Source organism: Bombus pascuorum, chromosome 5 (genome assembly GCF_905332965.1).
Source record: "Bombus pascuorum chromosome 5, iyBomPasc1.1, whole genome shotgun sequence".
NCBI lineage: Eukaryota > Metazoa > Arthropoda > Insecta > Hymenoptera > Apidae > Bombus > Bombus pascuorum.
In genome coordinates this window covers 17,496,140-17,513,324 of record NC_083492.1, presented here as the reverse complement: position 1 = coordinate 17,513,324, position 17,185 = coordinate 17,496,140, and the positions used below count along the sequence as shown (strand labels likewise).

General features: G+C 31.4%; 2 protein-coding genes across 21 annotated transcripts in view; both read right to left on the bottom strand.

Moving 5' to 3' along the window:
• LOC132906752 (FERM, ARHGEF and pleckstrin domain-containing protein 1-like) overlaps positions 1–5,560 on the bottom strand; it is a 28,816-nt gene extending 23,256 nt beyond the window's left edge. For 3 of the 14 annotated variants that reach the window (XM_060959232.1, XM_060959236.1, XM_060959235.1), the window contains exons 1-10: positions 5,395–5,545; positions 4,208–4,484; positions 3,386–3,490; positions 3,085–3,307; positions 2,876–2,999; positions 2,710–2,797; positions 2,481–2,636; positions 2,230–2,390; positions 2,052–2,126; positions 512–654 (exon numbers count right to left, since the gene is read on the bottom strand). In XM_060959232.1, coding sequence (XP_060815215.1) covers positions 512–654; positions 2,052–2,126; positions 2,230–2,390; positions 2,481–2,636; positions 2,710–2,797; positions 2,876–2,999; positions 3,085–3,307; positions 3,386–3,490; positions 4,208–4,393 — 1,261 coding nt within the window. In that variant the 5' untranslated portion in view covers positions 4,394–4,484; positions 5,395–5,545. Of the gene's footprint in view, positions 1–511; positions 655–2,051; positions 2,127–2,229; positions 2,391–2,480; positions 2,637–2,709; positions 2,798–2,875; positions 3,000–3,084; positions 3,308–3,385; positions 3,491–4,207; positions 4,485–4,880; positions 5,052–5,394 lie in introns of those variants that run through there. The other 11 variants (XM_060959230.1, XM_060959234.1, XM_060959233.1 and 8 more) reach the window with 8 other exon arrangements.
• Positions 5,561–7,562: 2,002 nt separating this feature from the next.
• Positions 7,563–17,166, bottom strand: LOC132906998 (zinc finger FYVE domain-containing protein 16). Of its 7 annotated transcripts, none has more exons than XM_060959695.1 (15): positions 17,070–17,166; positions 16,811–16,970; positions 16,506–16,704; positions 14,007–16,247; positions 13,849–13,922; positions 12,156–12,333; positions 11,499–11,717; positions 11,296–11,418; positions 11,048–11,212; positions 10,828–10,987; positions 10,336–10,751; positions 10,021–10,264; positions 9,838–9,958; positions 9,592–9,753; positions 7,563–9,465 (listed from the first exon to the last, which is right to left on the bottom strand). In XM_060959695.1, the coding sequence occupies exons 3-15, from the start codon at positions 16,561–16,563 to the stop codon at positions 9,310–9,312; spliced, it is 4,317 nt and encodes a 1,438-aa protein (XP_060815678.1). In that variant the 5' UTR covers positions 16,564–16,704; positions 16,811–16,970; positions 17,070–17,166; the 3' UTR covers positions 7,563–9,309. The 7 variants fall into 7 exon arrangements, with proteins under 7 accessions (XP_060815678.1, XP_060815683.1, XP_060815685.1 ...); XM_060959700.1 differs by having other exon boundaries at positions 11,499–11,690; XM_060959702.1 differs by having other exon boundaries at positions 11,499–11,690; positions 12,156–12,270.
• Between the last annotated feature and the right edge of the window lie 19 nt (positions 17,167–17,185).

Here is a 17,185-nt window from a genome sequence, read left to right as displayed (position 1 = left end):
CTTGTTTTCTCGTTCGATTCGCCTTTTCCGATTCCGAAGGATCTTTGAACTCATCGGCGTTCGCTCGATCGCTCCAAGACCTTCTTCCCGGCGAATCGATACATTCGATATTCTTACGATATTATACCTTCCTTCCCTTATAGCCTTTTTCCGCGTTTACATTCTCTTAACGGTACAACGTAAACAAGCCTCAGATAATAAACTCCAGATAATCATTTTTAAAAGCGTTCTATTTGCAATACGCTAACTCTACTACTCTCTACTTTTACGATACTTTATGTACGATACTTCAACATAACTTATGTCAAAAAAATAAAATAATGCTAGGGGACGAACGAAGAATAAACGATAATACAGTAAATGAAAAGGAAAGAAAAAACGAGAAGACAATCGAGAGAAACTGATCTTTTAAAAAGAAAAGAAAAAACATAAAAACGAAACAGAGGCAAAGAGCGGGGGTATGAAAAAGAAAGCGTTTCTCGTGGAGGTTGGTGTCGGTCATGGTACATACCAGGATCGCCGAGGGGCAGGAGGGGGTGGGCAGAGATGCTGGAGCTGCCCATAAGGGAGCTGCTTGGAGTGGCCCCACGATAGCCTCCCCCCTCCAAGCCCTGCAATGCCCTACCACCGCTAGTCTGCCGGAACGAATTGGACCTGCGAGCAAGAGAGAGTCAAGTTCAGCATCAGACTTAGGCTACCAAATGCCAAGCCTGTCCAGAACTAACTAATATTTTTCGCATTTTTCTTTTCCACCTCCCTATCATCTCTTGTAAAATAGTAGCTTTCTCGTTACGCTTACTCGGTTAACCATTATCGTTTCAAGGGTCTCCTTTTCTTTTTAAATCTCTTTGTCTCTCTCTCTCATAAACGTTCCTTTAATACATATTAATTTGTATCGAAGGAAAAGTTGCGTGTCACTCGCGTTCGCGATGCTTGCTACCCTTATATCGCAACCAATATCACGATCGCGGTAAGATGTAAAACAATGTTCAAATAATCAAGTATGCCCTCAAAACGATAAAATAGTACATTAAGTTAAACAGAAAAATATACGAGTCAAATAATTGTAATAATAGCAATGTTAACAAGCAATCGTATGAAAATTATCCTTTATACACAAGATACCATATCATCATTAAAAATCCCCTCTATTATCACCTAAACATTTGCTCTCATTGTACTTAATAATTTTCCTACATCCTGTGCTTACAGTTTTACATTCAAAATTCAATGATTTTGTAAATTAGTTATATTTTTGCACGCAAACTATTGTTAATGCTACGCGTAAAGGATCTGTGCACGAGTACTCGTTATCTTCGCATGCTCAATTATCGCACACACGGAGATATTCGATAAAAAATGTGCACACAAACGACGATGAATCTATCGGTGAAACACGATGCTTTTCGCTCTAATAGCGCATTATTTAGTAATGTTATTTGACTGTACATCGATATTGCGTGATAAAAAATCATGTATACCTGTTAACTGTATGTACAAGGATGAAATTATTATAAAGGAAGTACGTAATCTCTATGCTCTATTGTAGAGTAGGCTACTACGATGGAGAAATATCTGATTGGTAAAGATTCGATCGGGACAGTGAAGTATGGTAACTTTGCAGTGTGTATCATTAGGTGTTACAACGACGAGAATTAGTGACCACACTATCAAAAATAGGGTACATTGATCATTCGGGTTATCGTGCCTGATGGTGAGCCTGACTCCCCGCCACCCCTGTCCGAACAGGCAACACTGACACACGAAAGTACAAAACGAATAGAGTAAACACTTCGTTCTACTTAAAATTGGAACAACGATAGACATGATAAATACCAATTAATGTCCCGGCAAAAGCAAGACCGTGCCACCTCCCGTCTTACCCACGCAAGATTAGTGCGCTCGTTAATTAAAATATATCTCAATGGTATAAAACCAGCATTAAAAGGGGACAGTACATAACGATACGCATGCACTAGCTACACATTACTAGTGTATCCAAGAATTGATTCAATCATAGAACGACATATCGCGCTGCTAATCCAACTTACCTTTGAAACGTTTGCCTCTTCACGTAATTGTCCCGAACGAATTCCACGATTTGCTTCTGAGTTTTCCCGCTGTACCTAATAACGCAATATCAAGAAATTTCATTAAATCGGCTTACACGCCTTATATGTTTTATACGCATAACATAATATGGAATGTTTTTAGCGCAAACGCGCATACCTAAATGACGAGCCACGACTGAGAACTCGTGTTTTTTGTCGTACCACTCGTTTCACCACCGAACAACGGAAAAATCCATGATTCTCTACGCATTTTTTCCAAAAATTTTTACATTCGTTGCGTCCTTCGAAAAAGAATTCCACGGTATCCTTGTAATAACCCTACAACCGTTGCGCGAAATAGTTAATCTTCAAACCCACTTCTTCAAAGATTCGTTTCGACGTTATTTGAACGGAATATAATACACTTACGTAACCCTCTGGATGAAGTTTGATTAAAAATCGTTTCCTTTTAAAGCTGATTTTCCTGATTTTAGCCCAACTGAACGTATTTATTTTGGTGTAATTTTGAAAGACTACTATCCCCATATGTGCCACAGCCAGATTCAACGGTACACCCTCGTGATCCTTCGATAACAAATGAAATGCAACAACGATTATATACTCAAGCATAGCATAAGTCATATCTTGCGATACATACTTTAGCTGGATGCATTTTCATTCCGTACAATTCACAGCGACGTGCTGTTTCCAGCAGATTGAGATCTGCTTCTGCCGGTGATTGGCCTCTGTTTACAAAACGTAACATTTTCAGGACATTGAAACTTTATACATATTTGAACAAAATTAATTGGAAAATATCTTACGCGTGTTTTTTATGATTTTCCATAATGCGACGCTCTAGTTCTTGATCTTGATGAGGCACAAATTTATAAGTTGACAAATACGTATGATCTGGATAATCCTCTATCACATAATCTCCACACTCGGCTAAAATAATTAATCATTTGTCGTAAAGCTATCCTACTTAATAATTCGTTTTCATTTATATAATTTTGAAATGAATTATTATTACCCTGCACAATATAACTCGCCATCAAAGCTGCCGTATTATCATTGCATTGTAATAGACCTTGGGCTAAATCCCGTTTAATTTGAAGACAAAATAGATATCTTGTAAACTCTTCTTCTAATTGTGCTGGATCAGGTGTATAAAATTTAACGCAAAATCTCAATATGGGATCTATTAGTGATAATCCAACTTGTCTACAAACCGGCTTCTCTAAATCTAACCAATACTGCAAATGAATACTATGGGTAAATATCAAAATTGTATATACAAATTATTTAACAACACATATTTATCAGCTTCTTACTTTCGTTCCATTAGGTTCCTGGTACTCCAAACCAAAATAATCAGCTTCCAAAAGATGTAACTGTTTGCAAACTTGATCAAATAACACTCTGCCTAAAGCTTTTGCCTAAAATTTAAATAAACTTAAAATAGTACAAGCCTAATTACTTTGATCGCAAAAAATTTCCAATGTCACATATTTCAAAATAAAGTTATCACACTTTAAATTACCCTCTAAGACAACTGAAAATATGCTTTAGATGCACCGTATATATTTTATGAATAATCAATACATCAATACATTTACTCCATGCAATATAGTATCACCAATTATCTGCTCCAATTATTCATTTAGAAGTATTACATGCGTAGATAGCATAAAGTAAATGATTTTTTGTTATCAAATAAATACAATGACAAACAATAATTTATAAAAATATTTAAAAATAGAAAACATTGTTATAGTTTTATAAATAAAAAATACATCAAACTGAAAAAGAACTCCTTTCTATTCTTAGACATTATGGCATATATCTCATACAGTGATTTTATATTAAATTAGTTTAGTAGTTACATTAAAATACTGATTAGTTGAACATGTGAATAAAGATACATAATTGATTTACTTCTCATTACAAAATCAATCTAATATAATTTTTAATATTTATTTCATATACATTAATATTTAAAGATATTTTGCATTAGTTATAGAAGCAGTTATGATATATTTGGCTCGGTGTAAACTTGAAATGAAAGCATGTCGCTTTATAATATTTTGTGTCTTACATTTGTAACTACCTAGCCAATGAACAGAACCATTTCATGAAACTATTATAAAAATTACCTGAACTTGAAACATTGTAATCGTATCATCCAACATCTGCACACGAACAGCAAGCATTTTACCAGCTTTTCTAGGTGTTGTAGGAGGGGTTCTACTACCTCCATCCACACCTGCTGGAGTCGAATGACTATGAGGCATCTTAGATCCTCCACTGCCTTTCATGCTGATACTTTCTATATCATTCATTTTCAGTCATCTACTGTAAACTGTAGAATGACCATCTATAATTTATTTCCTTATGGAAAATTTGATTTATAATTCACTATTACATTGTCATCTGTAACAAGACATTAAGTATATTTACTTAAACAGAAGTATATTTACTTGCTTTTTCTAACAAAAAACAGATTGGGTTAAATATATCTTTCGAGTAAATATTATATTGACATTGACAACATGCAGTAGAAATGATTAAGCAAGAAACATTTTCACGAAAAAGATACACGAAATTTTTCTCTATCCTCTCGATCTCAAAGTAATCCTGTATCTACGCAGTATCGTGAAATCTTATACAGATTACATCGGATCGTCTAAAATTCTTGAGAAAGTACGAAAGATGTAACGATATGAAGACGAGAAAAGTCACAAGTATCAAAAGTCAAATATTATGATTTATACAAAAAGCGATCGGTCGATCCTACTTATGCTGTATAATTTCAAAAAAATTACTAACGTTTGTTTACATAACTTACGACTATGATGTGTGCTAAATGTAAGTGTTATTGACTTATTATTCGACAATCCACTCTAGAAGTATCTTACCGAGAAGTTACGATGTTACGATGTTACGTCAAGACTATGATTATACCGATTATACTACTAATCGAACAGTGCTAATGGAATACGTTAAGAGATTGGCTGTAGTTAAAAGGGTTGAAAGTGTTGATTTGTCGATCAATTAATGATCTTAACATTCAAATAGATACCGATATTCTGAACTATAGTTTTGTCGACCGTACTCCGCTATTAAATTTCTTCTATGAGACATGAATTTCCAATTGAAATAAATAGATAAATCAATTTAAATTGTCTTAAGAAATGAGAAATAAAAGACCCATAGTGATGCATCTTAAATATACGAGAAGTGATACGAAGAGAAAAAGGCGGGGCCTAGGATCTTTAAAGGGAAAGAATCAATCAAACTACATTATGAAGTAACAGAAAATGTTGGATTCTCTCGTACATACGTCTGCCGGCTTAATAAGACCCGTGGCAGCACGCCCCAATATACAGCAACGCTGAGTTCATTGATCACTAAACACTCATGCACCGGCACTCCCGTTGTATGTAGAATCGTCTTCGCGATACTCCTAATATTAACAGAGAGGAAATGAGAGTGCTCACGCTTATGCTCCTGGTTGTTCCCAGACTAGTGCTGCACCACGCGATCAAGTGCTGAAGGAAACGAAAGTTAACATATACAAGAACCTATAAAAGTAGGGATCTACCCTGTTTGGTTGCAATTTAGCATATACAAGAACCTATGTATTTAAGCTTAAAGTTAGGGACCTGCCCTATTTGGTTGCACATTAGCATAGACAAAAACCTATTGAGTTCCGTGCTACAATAACCTATTTAATTGTACGGTTCTACGGAAAAGTTTGTATCTACTTAAAAAAGGCTATAAAAAAATATTTTTTTACTTTATAAACATTATGTTACTAAAGAGTTATATGATTTTCAAAAACAATAAAAAAATGTCGAGCTTTCCCTGTCGACAAGCAAAGATTAGCCGAAGAAATTATTGAAAAATACTTAACAAACGTAAGAGTAAGAGAGGCATCATCTATCAATGATTCATTAATACGATATACTGGCCGGCACTTTCCTATACGGTTACCTCCAACACTAAAAAGGGGAAGGAAAACATCAAAACGATACATTATATGCTTATCTATGCTAGTTCGAAAAGAAACAGTTTTTAAATGCGATGTTTGCGATGTAGCATTATGTATGGATCATTTTAAAAAATACTATTAACTATACTAAAAACTATTCGGAAGTCATTTACTTTAGAAGTTAATAACAATAATAAAACTTCCGATATATGGCAGTGCGCGGTGATACCGTCAATTGAACGACGCTGATGTCTGAACGGAGTAACTTAAGTAGAATCATGATTCAAATGAGTTACAAAAACGATAAAAATAAAAAAAGCCAATTGACTATAAACAAGATGTAAAGACATGAAGACGTAACAACATATATATGTAACCACGAATCTAACCACACTTTTTATCCATCTTTCATTCATTACTGACACAAAATTACTAATTCTATGAAAATTTTAAAAATAGCCAATCAGAACTCCCTACCAAAAAGATTATTTTTAAAATTATAGGAAATTATGTCAATATTGGTTGCGAAAATTTCATTTCAGAAGAAAATCGAAAATTTTTACGAAAATTTAACATATCTGAATTTTTTACGGGAAAAATACGGGAGTCTGGGAGAACGATGGCACATATAAACTAGGGTTAGAAATAGTGCAAAATGTCCATCCTATAAAGGAAAACCATCCAAAATGTTTGAGTCAGACACTTGTATTATTCAAATGTAAATTTCTGCTTTCGAAAAAATTTTAACTGCTCTTCGGTTTTCCTTTTGATTCTTGAGACTTTCGCCCTTCTTTCTTGATGTCTTCTCGGGTGCGAATCCTTCCTCAGCTTTAACGGAAAGCTTTCCTTCGAATGCTTCTAGAATCATTGTACGAATTGATTCTTTAGAAACTGTGGAATTCGGAATACGACTGTTCTCTGGGCTGACTTCATAATCATCGTTTTGCCTTATCTTACAAATATGAGAGTTTCCGCGGTCAGCAGGAATCGGAATTAATACGTACTACAGAAAAAGAATATGTGGTTCTATGCCGACAATGAGAAAATATTCATGCCAGTACAATTAACACGCCAAGTGCCAAGAATGTTAAATCTAAAACATTACCGCGTATACAAAATATATTAAGATTATTGCATCATTCCACTGATCCATTATCGTTTGAAAAGGAATGTTTTCTTTTCTTCTCTAAAAAATATGTAGTAAACAATTAATTTCTCTTTCTTAGGCAACTTACAATTAGTTCCATTGTTGCGCGATTTTGCCATTCTCATACTTGTCTACTTTGGATAGGAAAGTAGATATAAACTTTTCCGTACGACCGTACAATTAAATAGGTTCTTGTCTATGCTAGTGTGCAAACAAACAGAGCAGATCTATAACTTTAAGCTTAAATACATAGGTTCTTATATATGTTAAATAGCAACCGAACAGGGTAGATTCCTACTTTGATAGGTTCTTATATATGCTAACGTTCTCATTCTCTTTTAAACGTGATAAAAATATGAACACAAAAACGTTACCCACACAATATTTTCTTTATTTATTTACATCACTTTCTATTGCGAATTACAAATTTTAGTTTTTTTGTCAACTTGATCTGCATGCTACATTAACAAATTACATATTTTAAATTTATTGTATACAATTCCTTGCAGTCAAGTAAATTTGTTGCAATTATACTCTTAATTTCTATATTCAATTTTTATCATGTTAAACAGCTTTTTAGACAATCTTACAATACAAGCAATAAAAAATAAAATTCTGCACTCTTAAAATATGTGGATTTTCTTTTCCCAAATTTTTAATAACAAATATAAACATTTATATATGTCGATAATCACATTGCTTACAACAATATAGAAGTATGTGTTATTCACTATCTTGCTAATTGAAACTAAACGTTATTATAAATTTCTGGTATTTCAATATGTTTCGATATTGTACGATATCGAAACATCAAATTATAAAGATTCATTCTAATTTCTAAAACATTACAAGATAGAGCAAAGAAAGAAAATTTACAGACTAAATCACAAAAATACTATATCATAAGTTAGAAGAATGTTTTATCTACTGATTATTGTTAACTATTTTCAAAAACAAAATGTATGCTTTAACAATAAAACAAACTTACATATTTCAGCTATCATACATACATATTTACAAATTATTATTAGTAGTTATTATTATCGATATTCGTGTCATAAATATTCCCATATTTAAATTCTTTCTATTGAAATATCATAGAGTTTGTTTCCCTGTTAAGGTCAACATCAAAGTAGAAAAATTTCACCTAACGTAAAAGTTACAAAATTTGATAAAATTTGAACATTATTGAAAATTAAACAAATATGAGGAAATTTCCTGAATCAATGTCTTATCTGCAATGTATAAATTGAACCAAATTACGCAATTTCTTTTATCATAGTCACAATATTTAGTTTTAAACCTTAAGCCCTTGATTAATTATTCAAAATACAACAATTTGTATCTCACATCGTATCATTATTTGTATCATTTCTATCGATATTTAATAATATTTAACATACATATATAAAAAAGAAAATTAATTTGAAATGTTAAAAACTATTTTGTTAAAGAATTCTTACAATTTAAGATTTTGTTCTTATTAAATTATGGAAAGATAAATAAGAATCTTTCAGTTTATTACATTAATATTTTTAATACTCTTTTGACAGAAAAGTACTATTAACTATCGTTATACACATATTACACGAATAACAACAAAACAGATATATTTACACAATAACAAATAATGGTACTTCATTTTGATTTTAGTCGCAAAAAATTTTCCATCGATATTTCTTTTTTATAAAATTTATATGTATATATATATATATATATGTATATATATATATATATGTCATATACAAAAATTGTGATATCAATGTTCTTTCCTCATAAAAAGCAAACAAATTTGAGTTTCAAAAGATTAAAGTTAATACAATTTAAAACAAATTTCATTATCTATTTAACTTTAAATTTCATAATTTCTCTCTGTTATAATTATATTCAAATATGATTCGATATATTTCTATAATATAAGCGCTGTTTTTGTATATCATTATAGATGGATAGTATTCAGATAGAAAATATTTTCCGCTCAAAAGATCTATTTTTTAGTGGTTCCACGAGTTTTTTAATTATACATTTCAGTCGTGTACGAACATCACGAGCTTTATATTTCTACTATGTTATATTAATAAAATCGTTAACAAAACAGGAGCGAACGGAGCAAGGTTTCAATCATCGAGTATGTAAAAAATTAATTCAAGCACAATATGCGTATCTTGACTACTTTGCGCTGCTTTATGCAGAACTTGAATTAATTCGTTGTCTAAACTCTTCATGTAGATTGGAGGCAATTTCATACCTTCGCTACCGGCTTCATAACCAACCTAGTATTATTATAATTATAATTTTATTATATTTCTCTTTTGAAAGAAATTATTTTAAATGACTAAAATCTGATTATTTTTTCACACTTTATAGAAGAGGCTTATAAATTGTCACATTAAACTTACATTGTCAGGATGAATAGTTGTTCTTACACCAAGCTTTGTTAAACCAGCATTGGCTAATAAGTCCAATAACTTCACTAAGGCTGTACATGTTGCTTTCGCTATATTTCCTGATAATTTATTTATATCCACCGGATCATGAACACCATTCGGATGATCATCGGACTTTAAAAAGATAATATTCTATGTTATATATTATAAATATAATAAACAATTCAGAATTTATATCATATTTTCCTCTAAACGTACATTAATGATAAATACTTCTGTCCATCGTATAAATCTACTCGTTCCTTTATAATCAATACCATTGTGTATTCGGATTGAAGGAATACCATCCATAGGTCGTCTATCAATAGGACTTTTTACCCTGAAAACACGTAACATAGACTTAAATAGATGATTATAAATAATTATTACAGTAGCACTTACCCCACATTGAATTGCACGTCATTATCGACCCACTTTATGTTCACTGTTTCATCTGGCTCGGGTGCTCCTTGTCGACCACATCCGATCGAAAAGTCTTGCATATTTTTTAGAGCTGCTTTCAAGGCTTCCATTTTCTCTGGCATTATTTCTACCATTAATCCATCCTCAACTATGCTAGATTTCGCTGACAAACCCATCGATGATTTCAATGCTCCGTTTATCACGATAAAACTAGTACCTGTTACTGTATCGATTGAACAATTACTTTCAAAATATTCAAATAAATGCACAAATAAGTAAAACTCGAATACGTACTTGTTCTTGGATTATTATTGATACTTATGGCTTGCGTTTGATAAGTGCTTTCATCACCGGTGTTAGTTTGTATACAGACTAAATGTGAGTCAGCGGCGATACTAAAATTTGAAGCGTATGCTAATACATGATCATTCGAATTATTTAAACCTTTGATCACTTGATCATATCGATTTCTCGGAAACATTACATCCGTCATTCTGTTTCTTAAGTGAATTGTTAGTCCCCTCACACTTGGTAACGTGTACGCAAAATTTCTGAAATCCGCTAAAACCTTCATAACTGTATGTCCTATTTCAAAGTACAATGCATCCCGAAACCGAACCGAGAACAACGGGCACGGATAGTAACGATATTCTGCGCCCAGTCGTAAGACAAGGCGTAACGGAAATACTTTCGCCCATGGTGTTTCCCACCTATAGATATCAAGATAGCAAATTGATCCATTTTCAATAGCCATTAAATTTGCATTATAACTTAAAAAAAACAAACCTGTGGACTAGGAGGCCAAATAGGTACGGGCCAGGAGGTAATATAATTTTTTGCAAGCATTGCGATGTTTGTCGAATAAACAAGAACCCTGCATGTTCCCGAGAATCCAAGAAATTTCCTCCCTGGTATATTAAAAATCCCAATTCGGACACAATGTTTCCTGCATGAAAACAAAGTAATGTAGCATTGTAAATTAATTAATATAGAATATAAATAATACCTTTCATAGCTTCGAGACGTAATTGGTTAATAAAAAGGAGCAGATCCTTAGGAACCCGGGTTTCATCAGGTAGTACCTCGATTAATAGTATAATTTCATCTTGTCCGACGCAATCCAATCCTTTCGAAGTTACATTCCAACATGTTTTATTAACACAACAATTTACTACAAATAATAAATTTATTAGTAATTGTGTAATATCTGAAATTTAATTTATACCTAACATAACACCTTTAATTTATACTTACAAGTTACTATTTTGACATACGCATAGAGATTTCGATTAATCGCAAACATAACAGGTGGTTCACATTCATTTTTCAGCGTTTTGTATAGAAGATTCTCGTCCGTTACAGCATGATATGATACCTCTGATTTATATATTTGAACATATTTATGTAATACAACATTAACATAGAACTACTATCCTGTAAATAAGATTATTACTTACGTCCTTTATGTATCGTTACTGTTGGTGGAAGTGCATTAGGGTCTTGTGGCACATAACTTTCTGTATTTGGGTCAAAACGTGGTAGGTTCTGTTTCTTGACAGACGTACTTGGTGCAGATGAGCCAGGTGTTGGTATTCTCTTACTACCAGATTTCCGGTATGGTGGTTTCAAATCCCACGACATGTCTAGTTCTGTCAGGTCACAGCCAGGCCTTATTCCTGTGTTTTAGTTAGAGGTGCATAAAACCAAAACAAACAGGAAGGAACAGGTCCAGCGTAAGGGTGAAATATTTGAAGGAGGTGAAAAGTAAAATATAATAATAACTTGGACAGAGGAGTGTAACTTTAACTCAAAGAACTAAAAATATTATAATAAGGTATGTTAAGAGTAAAGTGTAAAGAGTTATTACATAAGGTTATTGTAGATTTGAATAATATATATTAAGCATTAAATGTTAAATATTATACAGCTGTCTGCAGCCAGAAGCACAGTTCTAATATATCAACAAAAATAATTTTTGTGATAAACCAAATCACATATTTGTAAGGCATATAAAAACTGAAATATTAATTTTCAATAAAGACAAATTCATTAGCAATGCATTTCTTTTCATTTAAATAAATCTAAATAACATAATACTTATGACTTTTACTCACCATCACTGAACATAACAGATTTTGAAATTTCAGGCCGACTCTTTGTACCATCTTCCCTTTTAAGGACTCCAACAGGTACCATAACCGTAGGAGGTGGAGGCAAGCCGCCAGCTAACTGTTGCAAGGGTGGTATAGTTGAACAGTACTCCATGGGATTATTTGGATTAGGCTGTCTCCCCTATAACCATTTGTCGAATACTCCTAACATTCACATTTATTTCTTTATCCAGCAAACACAAGCCATGCACATAAAATATCATAGTACTTTTCTGTTAATTGTATTTTAATTATGTTTCAATATAATGAAATTATGTTTCACTAAATATCTTAAAAATCTTATCTTATCTTAGAAATATTAATATTAAAAAAGAATTTGTTTACTTTGAAAAATTCACAAAAAGCTTAAATAAGACAAACAAGCACTATTAGCAGTAAGATAAATAAAATGACAAAGGATATATATGTTTAACAAAATTTTAATGTAATATTTCAAGCAACTATTTGTTAATAAATTTGTACAACTGAATTAATGCAAACTATGAGAAATCTTTCATATTTACTGGATATTAATTACTATTAAAGTAAGAAGCAAACAAGTCACTTTTCATAAAAAAACTACAGTTCGAACACATGCCTTATATTTTCAATGCATGGCAAAAGAAATAAGAAACATTCATAATATACAAAGAACATAATACAAACAGGTAAAATACATTACTATGAATTTATTACCTAAATGATTTAAGAAAAATTTTAAACAGTGAACATTTATTTTTAGTTGAAAAATATCAAGCTTTTATATCAAATTAGTATCTTCTGATATAAATTTATTCTAACAAGAAAGAAGTATTCAACAAGTTGTTATAGGTGGTCATAAAACTCATACTAATTCACAATTAATTTAAATTAATTCACAAAGTGAAAAGCTTCTTCTAAATTTAATTTGCACATTTATTCTGAATTAGTAAATTCAACAAAATATTTACAAATTAAAAAAGAAAAAATAACGTAATAAAAATTGAAGAAATGTAGGAGATTAATGAGTCTTACAAGATTCCATTGCAAGTTGTTTTCAATAGAAATTAAGAAATTAATAAACAAAAATTTTTATTGAATATTAACATTCATAAGAATGTAGTAGAAATCACAATCAAAGATTTAGTAGTATAATATCTCATAATGCTATTTTTGTAAACAACTGAATCAAATTAATGAAACAGAAGATTGAAGAAACAATTGAAAGTAATTATTCAACGCTATACTAAAATGAAAAATATGATAAGCTACTCAGTATATACTTTGTGTCAGTGAAGAGAGCTCCAGAAGTGTTACCATCAATTATTAATATGTCATAATCCCATTTTGTAGAATTCGTCAATACGACGATATAAACAAATAAATCGAAAACATAAATAAACAAACCAAACATGCAAATATGCAAAATCTAGAACGCAAACAAACCGAAAATATATAAAATAATGTAAGAGAACAATTCGAAGATAAAAACATTTAATCAAATAAATATACATATATATTTTGACCAGTTTTACAAATCGTTAATAGCCCGTTAGAAAACAAGAGTAATACTTAAAGAACTCTTCTCAATTTCTTTGAGAATAGTAAAATTTATATATTTACACATAAAAAGAGATTCATAACACTATACATATAAAATAATTTATATCTAACATACCTGGGGTGAATTGATATCATTATTATTCATACATGTGGAATAACCAGAGGACCATTCTCCCTGTTCTGTTTCAGCTAAAAGGATGAACATTTTATTTCTGAATACTATAAAGAAAAATGTTAAAATAATTCAAATAGTATTAAATTGAAGAAGGTTACCTTTAGTAAGAAGCTGATAACAAGAAACACAAACGCGTGAATCAATGTTTCCTTGATATTCTAATTTATATTTCATATTACAACATTTATTACATAACACTTTTCCGCATGCCCGACAATGATGTCGTCTTTTGATAACGGTAAACTTAACATCACAGAGCATACAACTAGGAGCATCACTATCTGGAACCCAGAATGGTGGTTGTTTTCCCAGAACTGAGCCAGATTCCGGTAAAGAATTCTCTAAAATATCCGGCGAAGATCCTTGCTCCTCTTTTATACCATCAGTATCTGATTGAACTTGATAAGATGGTGTATCACTTGTAGAACCAAGTACTTGATGTTCTGTGCTATTGTTTGACAAAACAATATCCAATGTTTGGGGACGTACTGGCTTCTCTGAATCATTGCCAGTATCACTTACATTTGGTCTTGCATAAACATCCACAGATGTAGATATTACATCATCATTATGTTTTGTCATATCAATTAATGTATTTAGCTCAGATGTCGTTGAAATTCTTTCTTCCGAAATATTATCAATATCGCTTGGCATTTTTAATTCACAAGCTTGATTATATTGCGTAGAATTTCCTTTCTGCTCTTTTAATTGTATCTCAGTTCTGCTATCATTTAGTGATCCTTGATTAGTATTTAAATTATACGTAGGATGTTCTTGGCTGTCTTCAATATCTTTTGTATCAGGCACGCATTCATTTTCTAATTTCATTTTATCATCTTTAGCTACATTAACTCTATGCAACAATTTTAATTCTTTACTTGGATTACTTAAAATATCTGTGTGTTTATTTAATTTGTCTTCATTTAATCGATCATCAGATTGTTGTACATTTTGCTTCATTAATGCATTATTTAATAATTCTTTATCCGTTTCCTTTTCCTGACAGTCAGTTACTGAAATGTTTTCTATCCTTTCATTTAATTCTGATTCTATCATTTTGCGAGATTCTACAGAAGTATCTGGAAAAACTTGGACACTTTGCTTATTTTTATCTTTTTGATCTTGAGAAACATTCTGTGCTGTATTTGTAATATTTTCATATTTATTGCAGCTTTCCCTTAATTTCTCCTCTTCTTCTAATTCGGCTAAATATTTAGTCAATTCATCCTCTGATAAATTATCAATATTACTAAATCCAATTGGCTTACATACTGAATTTAAGCTGCTCTTATGTTCCTCACTTGTACCAATATTTTTCACGTTTAATTTACTTTCATTATCTTGCAATTGTGTTGTAGACTCATTTTCATAATAACCATCTTGTATATAAGTACACTCAAGCATAGAATTTTTTTCCTGATCTATCCTATCAGAATTATAGTTATGTGTTTTGTCATTTTTAATTTCTGCTTTATTACTTATTACTGCTTCAATACAAGCAACTTTTTCAGGAAGGTCTGTTTTGCTTTCCAATGGTTTGAAATTTGTTACATGAACGTTTTTTACATCCTCTTTAATGTTAGTTTCATATGTAACTGGTAATTCTACCGTTATGGGTATTGTGGCATCCTGATAGCTTGAAACAGGAATTTCTCTAGTTGGATCAGGTATATCAACTGTCTGTTTATGTGGTATACTTTCTTCACTATCTTTAGCACTGCTCTGAATTATCTGAGGTACCTTAGTCTCTAAATCAGATTGTATTTCTGAATCATTTAATACGGAATGAATGCAATCTGAACTTCCAGGTGGAGCATTAATGTACTCATTCAAACTGCTGAAAACGTTACTAACACTAGGTTTCAGATTAGACTGGTTCAATTTCTTATCATACCTATTGTCAATCTTTGGGCTGTTGTTACTATTTTGTTGTTTTTGTATTACCTTTTGCGATATATCATTATATATTGCTAAAGAAACCTGTTCAGAATCATAAGATGGAACAGATTGTTTTTGTATTGACTTATTATCGTTTGTGCATTCTTGTGTATAAAACTGATTTACATCTGTATTTTCTATTGTTGTCTGTTCTGTACTATAATTAAGATTCTCAGAAACTATATCACTTTCATTAATATGTTTGTTTTTTGTGTTTATTTGTTGCAAGTCTTTATGCCTTTCTACAGGTAATATAATATCAAATTCTTTATTAGCTTTTTTAGGCTCTATTAGAAGATAATTATAACCTTTTAAAGCTGAAGGTTCTAGATTACATTTAACTGAAGAAGATGACGCATTGTTTGTTGAAAGATTATCAGATGCTATTTGCTCTGCACAGTCTGAAATATGTATTTATTATATTAACATTAACAAATATGTAACATTAACAGTATCAAAAAATAAAAATATCTCTATCAGACATGAAATTATTTAAAAAAAAAAGCGGTTATTTATAAAAAAAAATTATAGAATTGAAATTGTTTTAATACAAAAATTATTCTACTTAGAAAAAGTTATCAAGAAAACCAGGATTAGGAACTTCATAGAATCTCGAGTATATTTGAAACAGAGATAAAAACAAACTAAATAAATTTTACCTTCGTTAAATTCAAAATCGTCCAAAACCTTGTCCAAATCAACAGCAAATTTTTCCATTGCGTCGTTAATGTTAGCTACGCCAATTCTGAAGTCATTGAATGAACATTCCTATCCAACTTCTGATAATGGTAAATACGATTCCATTAATGGTATCCGTTAGAACGAAATGTACGACGTAATTTTAGAATTTTGTTGTAGCTAATTCATCGAAAATATTGAAATATTGAAATATGAAATGTGAAAAAGAATGATCGATGACAAGTTACATGCACGATATTCTTAATCTTTCAAAAAAATTTCTTACAGTGAATCACTGTCATTCCGCGTGAAGAAAGAATCACTTTGCATTAGGTGTCTTCAATCAGTACATATATCTTGGCAAATCGGTTTCCATTTATTATCCATAATACGCAGTCGGTGACATCAGTAAAAAAAGTGGATAATCAGAATGGCCTGAGTTGCGCCTGAGAAAACGAAACGTAAAAGATCAAAAAAAATAACCATAAATTTTTGATCATCACGTGGATTAATTGACAGTGGAATAAGCAATTGTACATACTTACACACTACTTGCCTGTAGAACTGTCATTCTATGCAAACTCAGCAGAGGCAAACGTATCCTATCGATAAATCGAAAAATTTATTCTCTTATTTTCGATTAATCGATTATGTTCGAAAG

Excerpts from the sequence above, each read along its gene's own strand:
- LOC132906998 (XM_060959695.1), bottom strand. The coding sequence starts at position 16,563 with ATGGAAAAATTTGCTGTTGATTTGGACAAGGTTTTGGACGATTTTGAA. Across the intron at positions 10,265-10,335 it reads CAATAATAATCCAAGAACAA|TAACAGGTACTAGTTTTATC; the intron begins GTACGTATTCGA and ends CAATCGATACAG. Across the intron at positions 9,466-9,591 it reads CAACTATTCATCCTGACAAT|GTTGGTTATGAAGCCGGTAG; the intron begins GTAAGTTTAATG and ends TAATAATACTAG.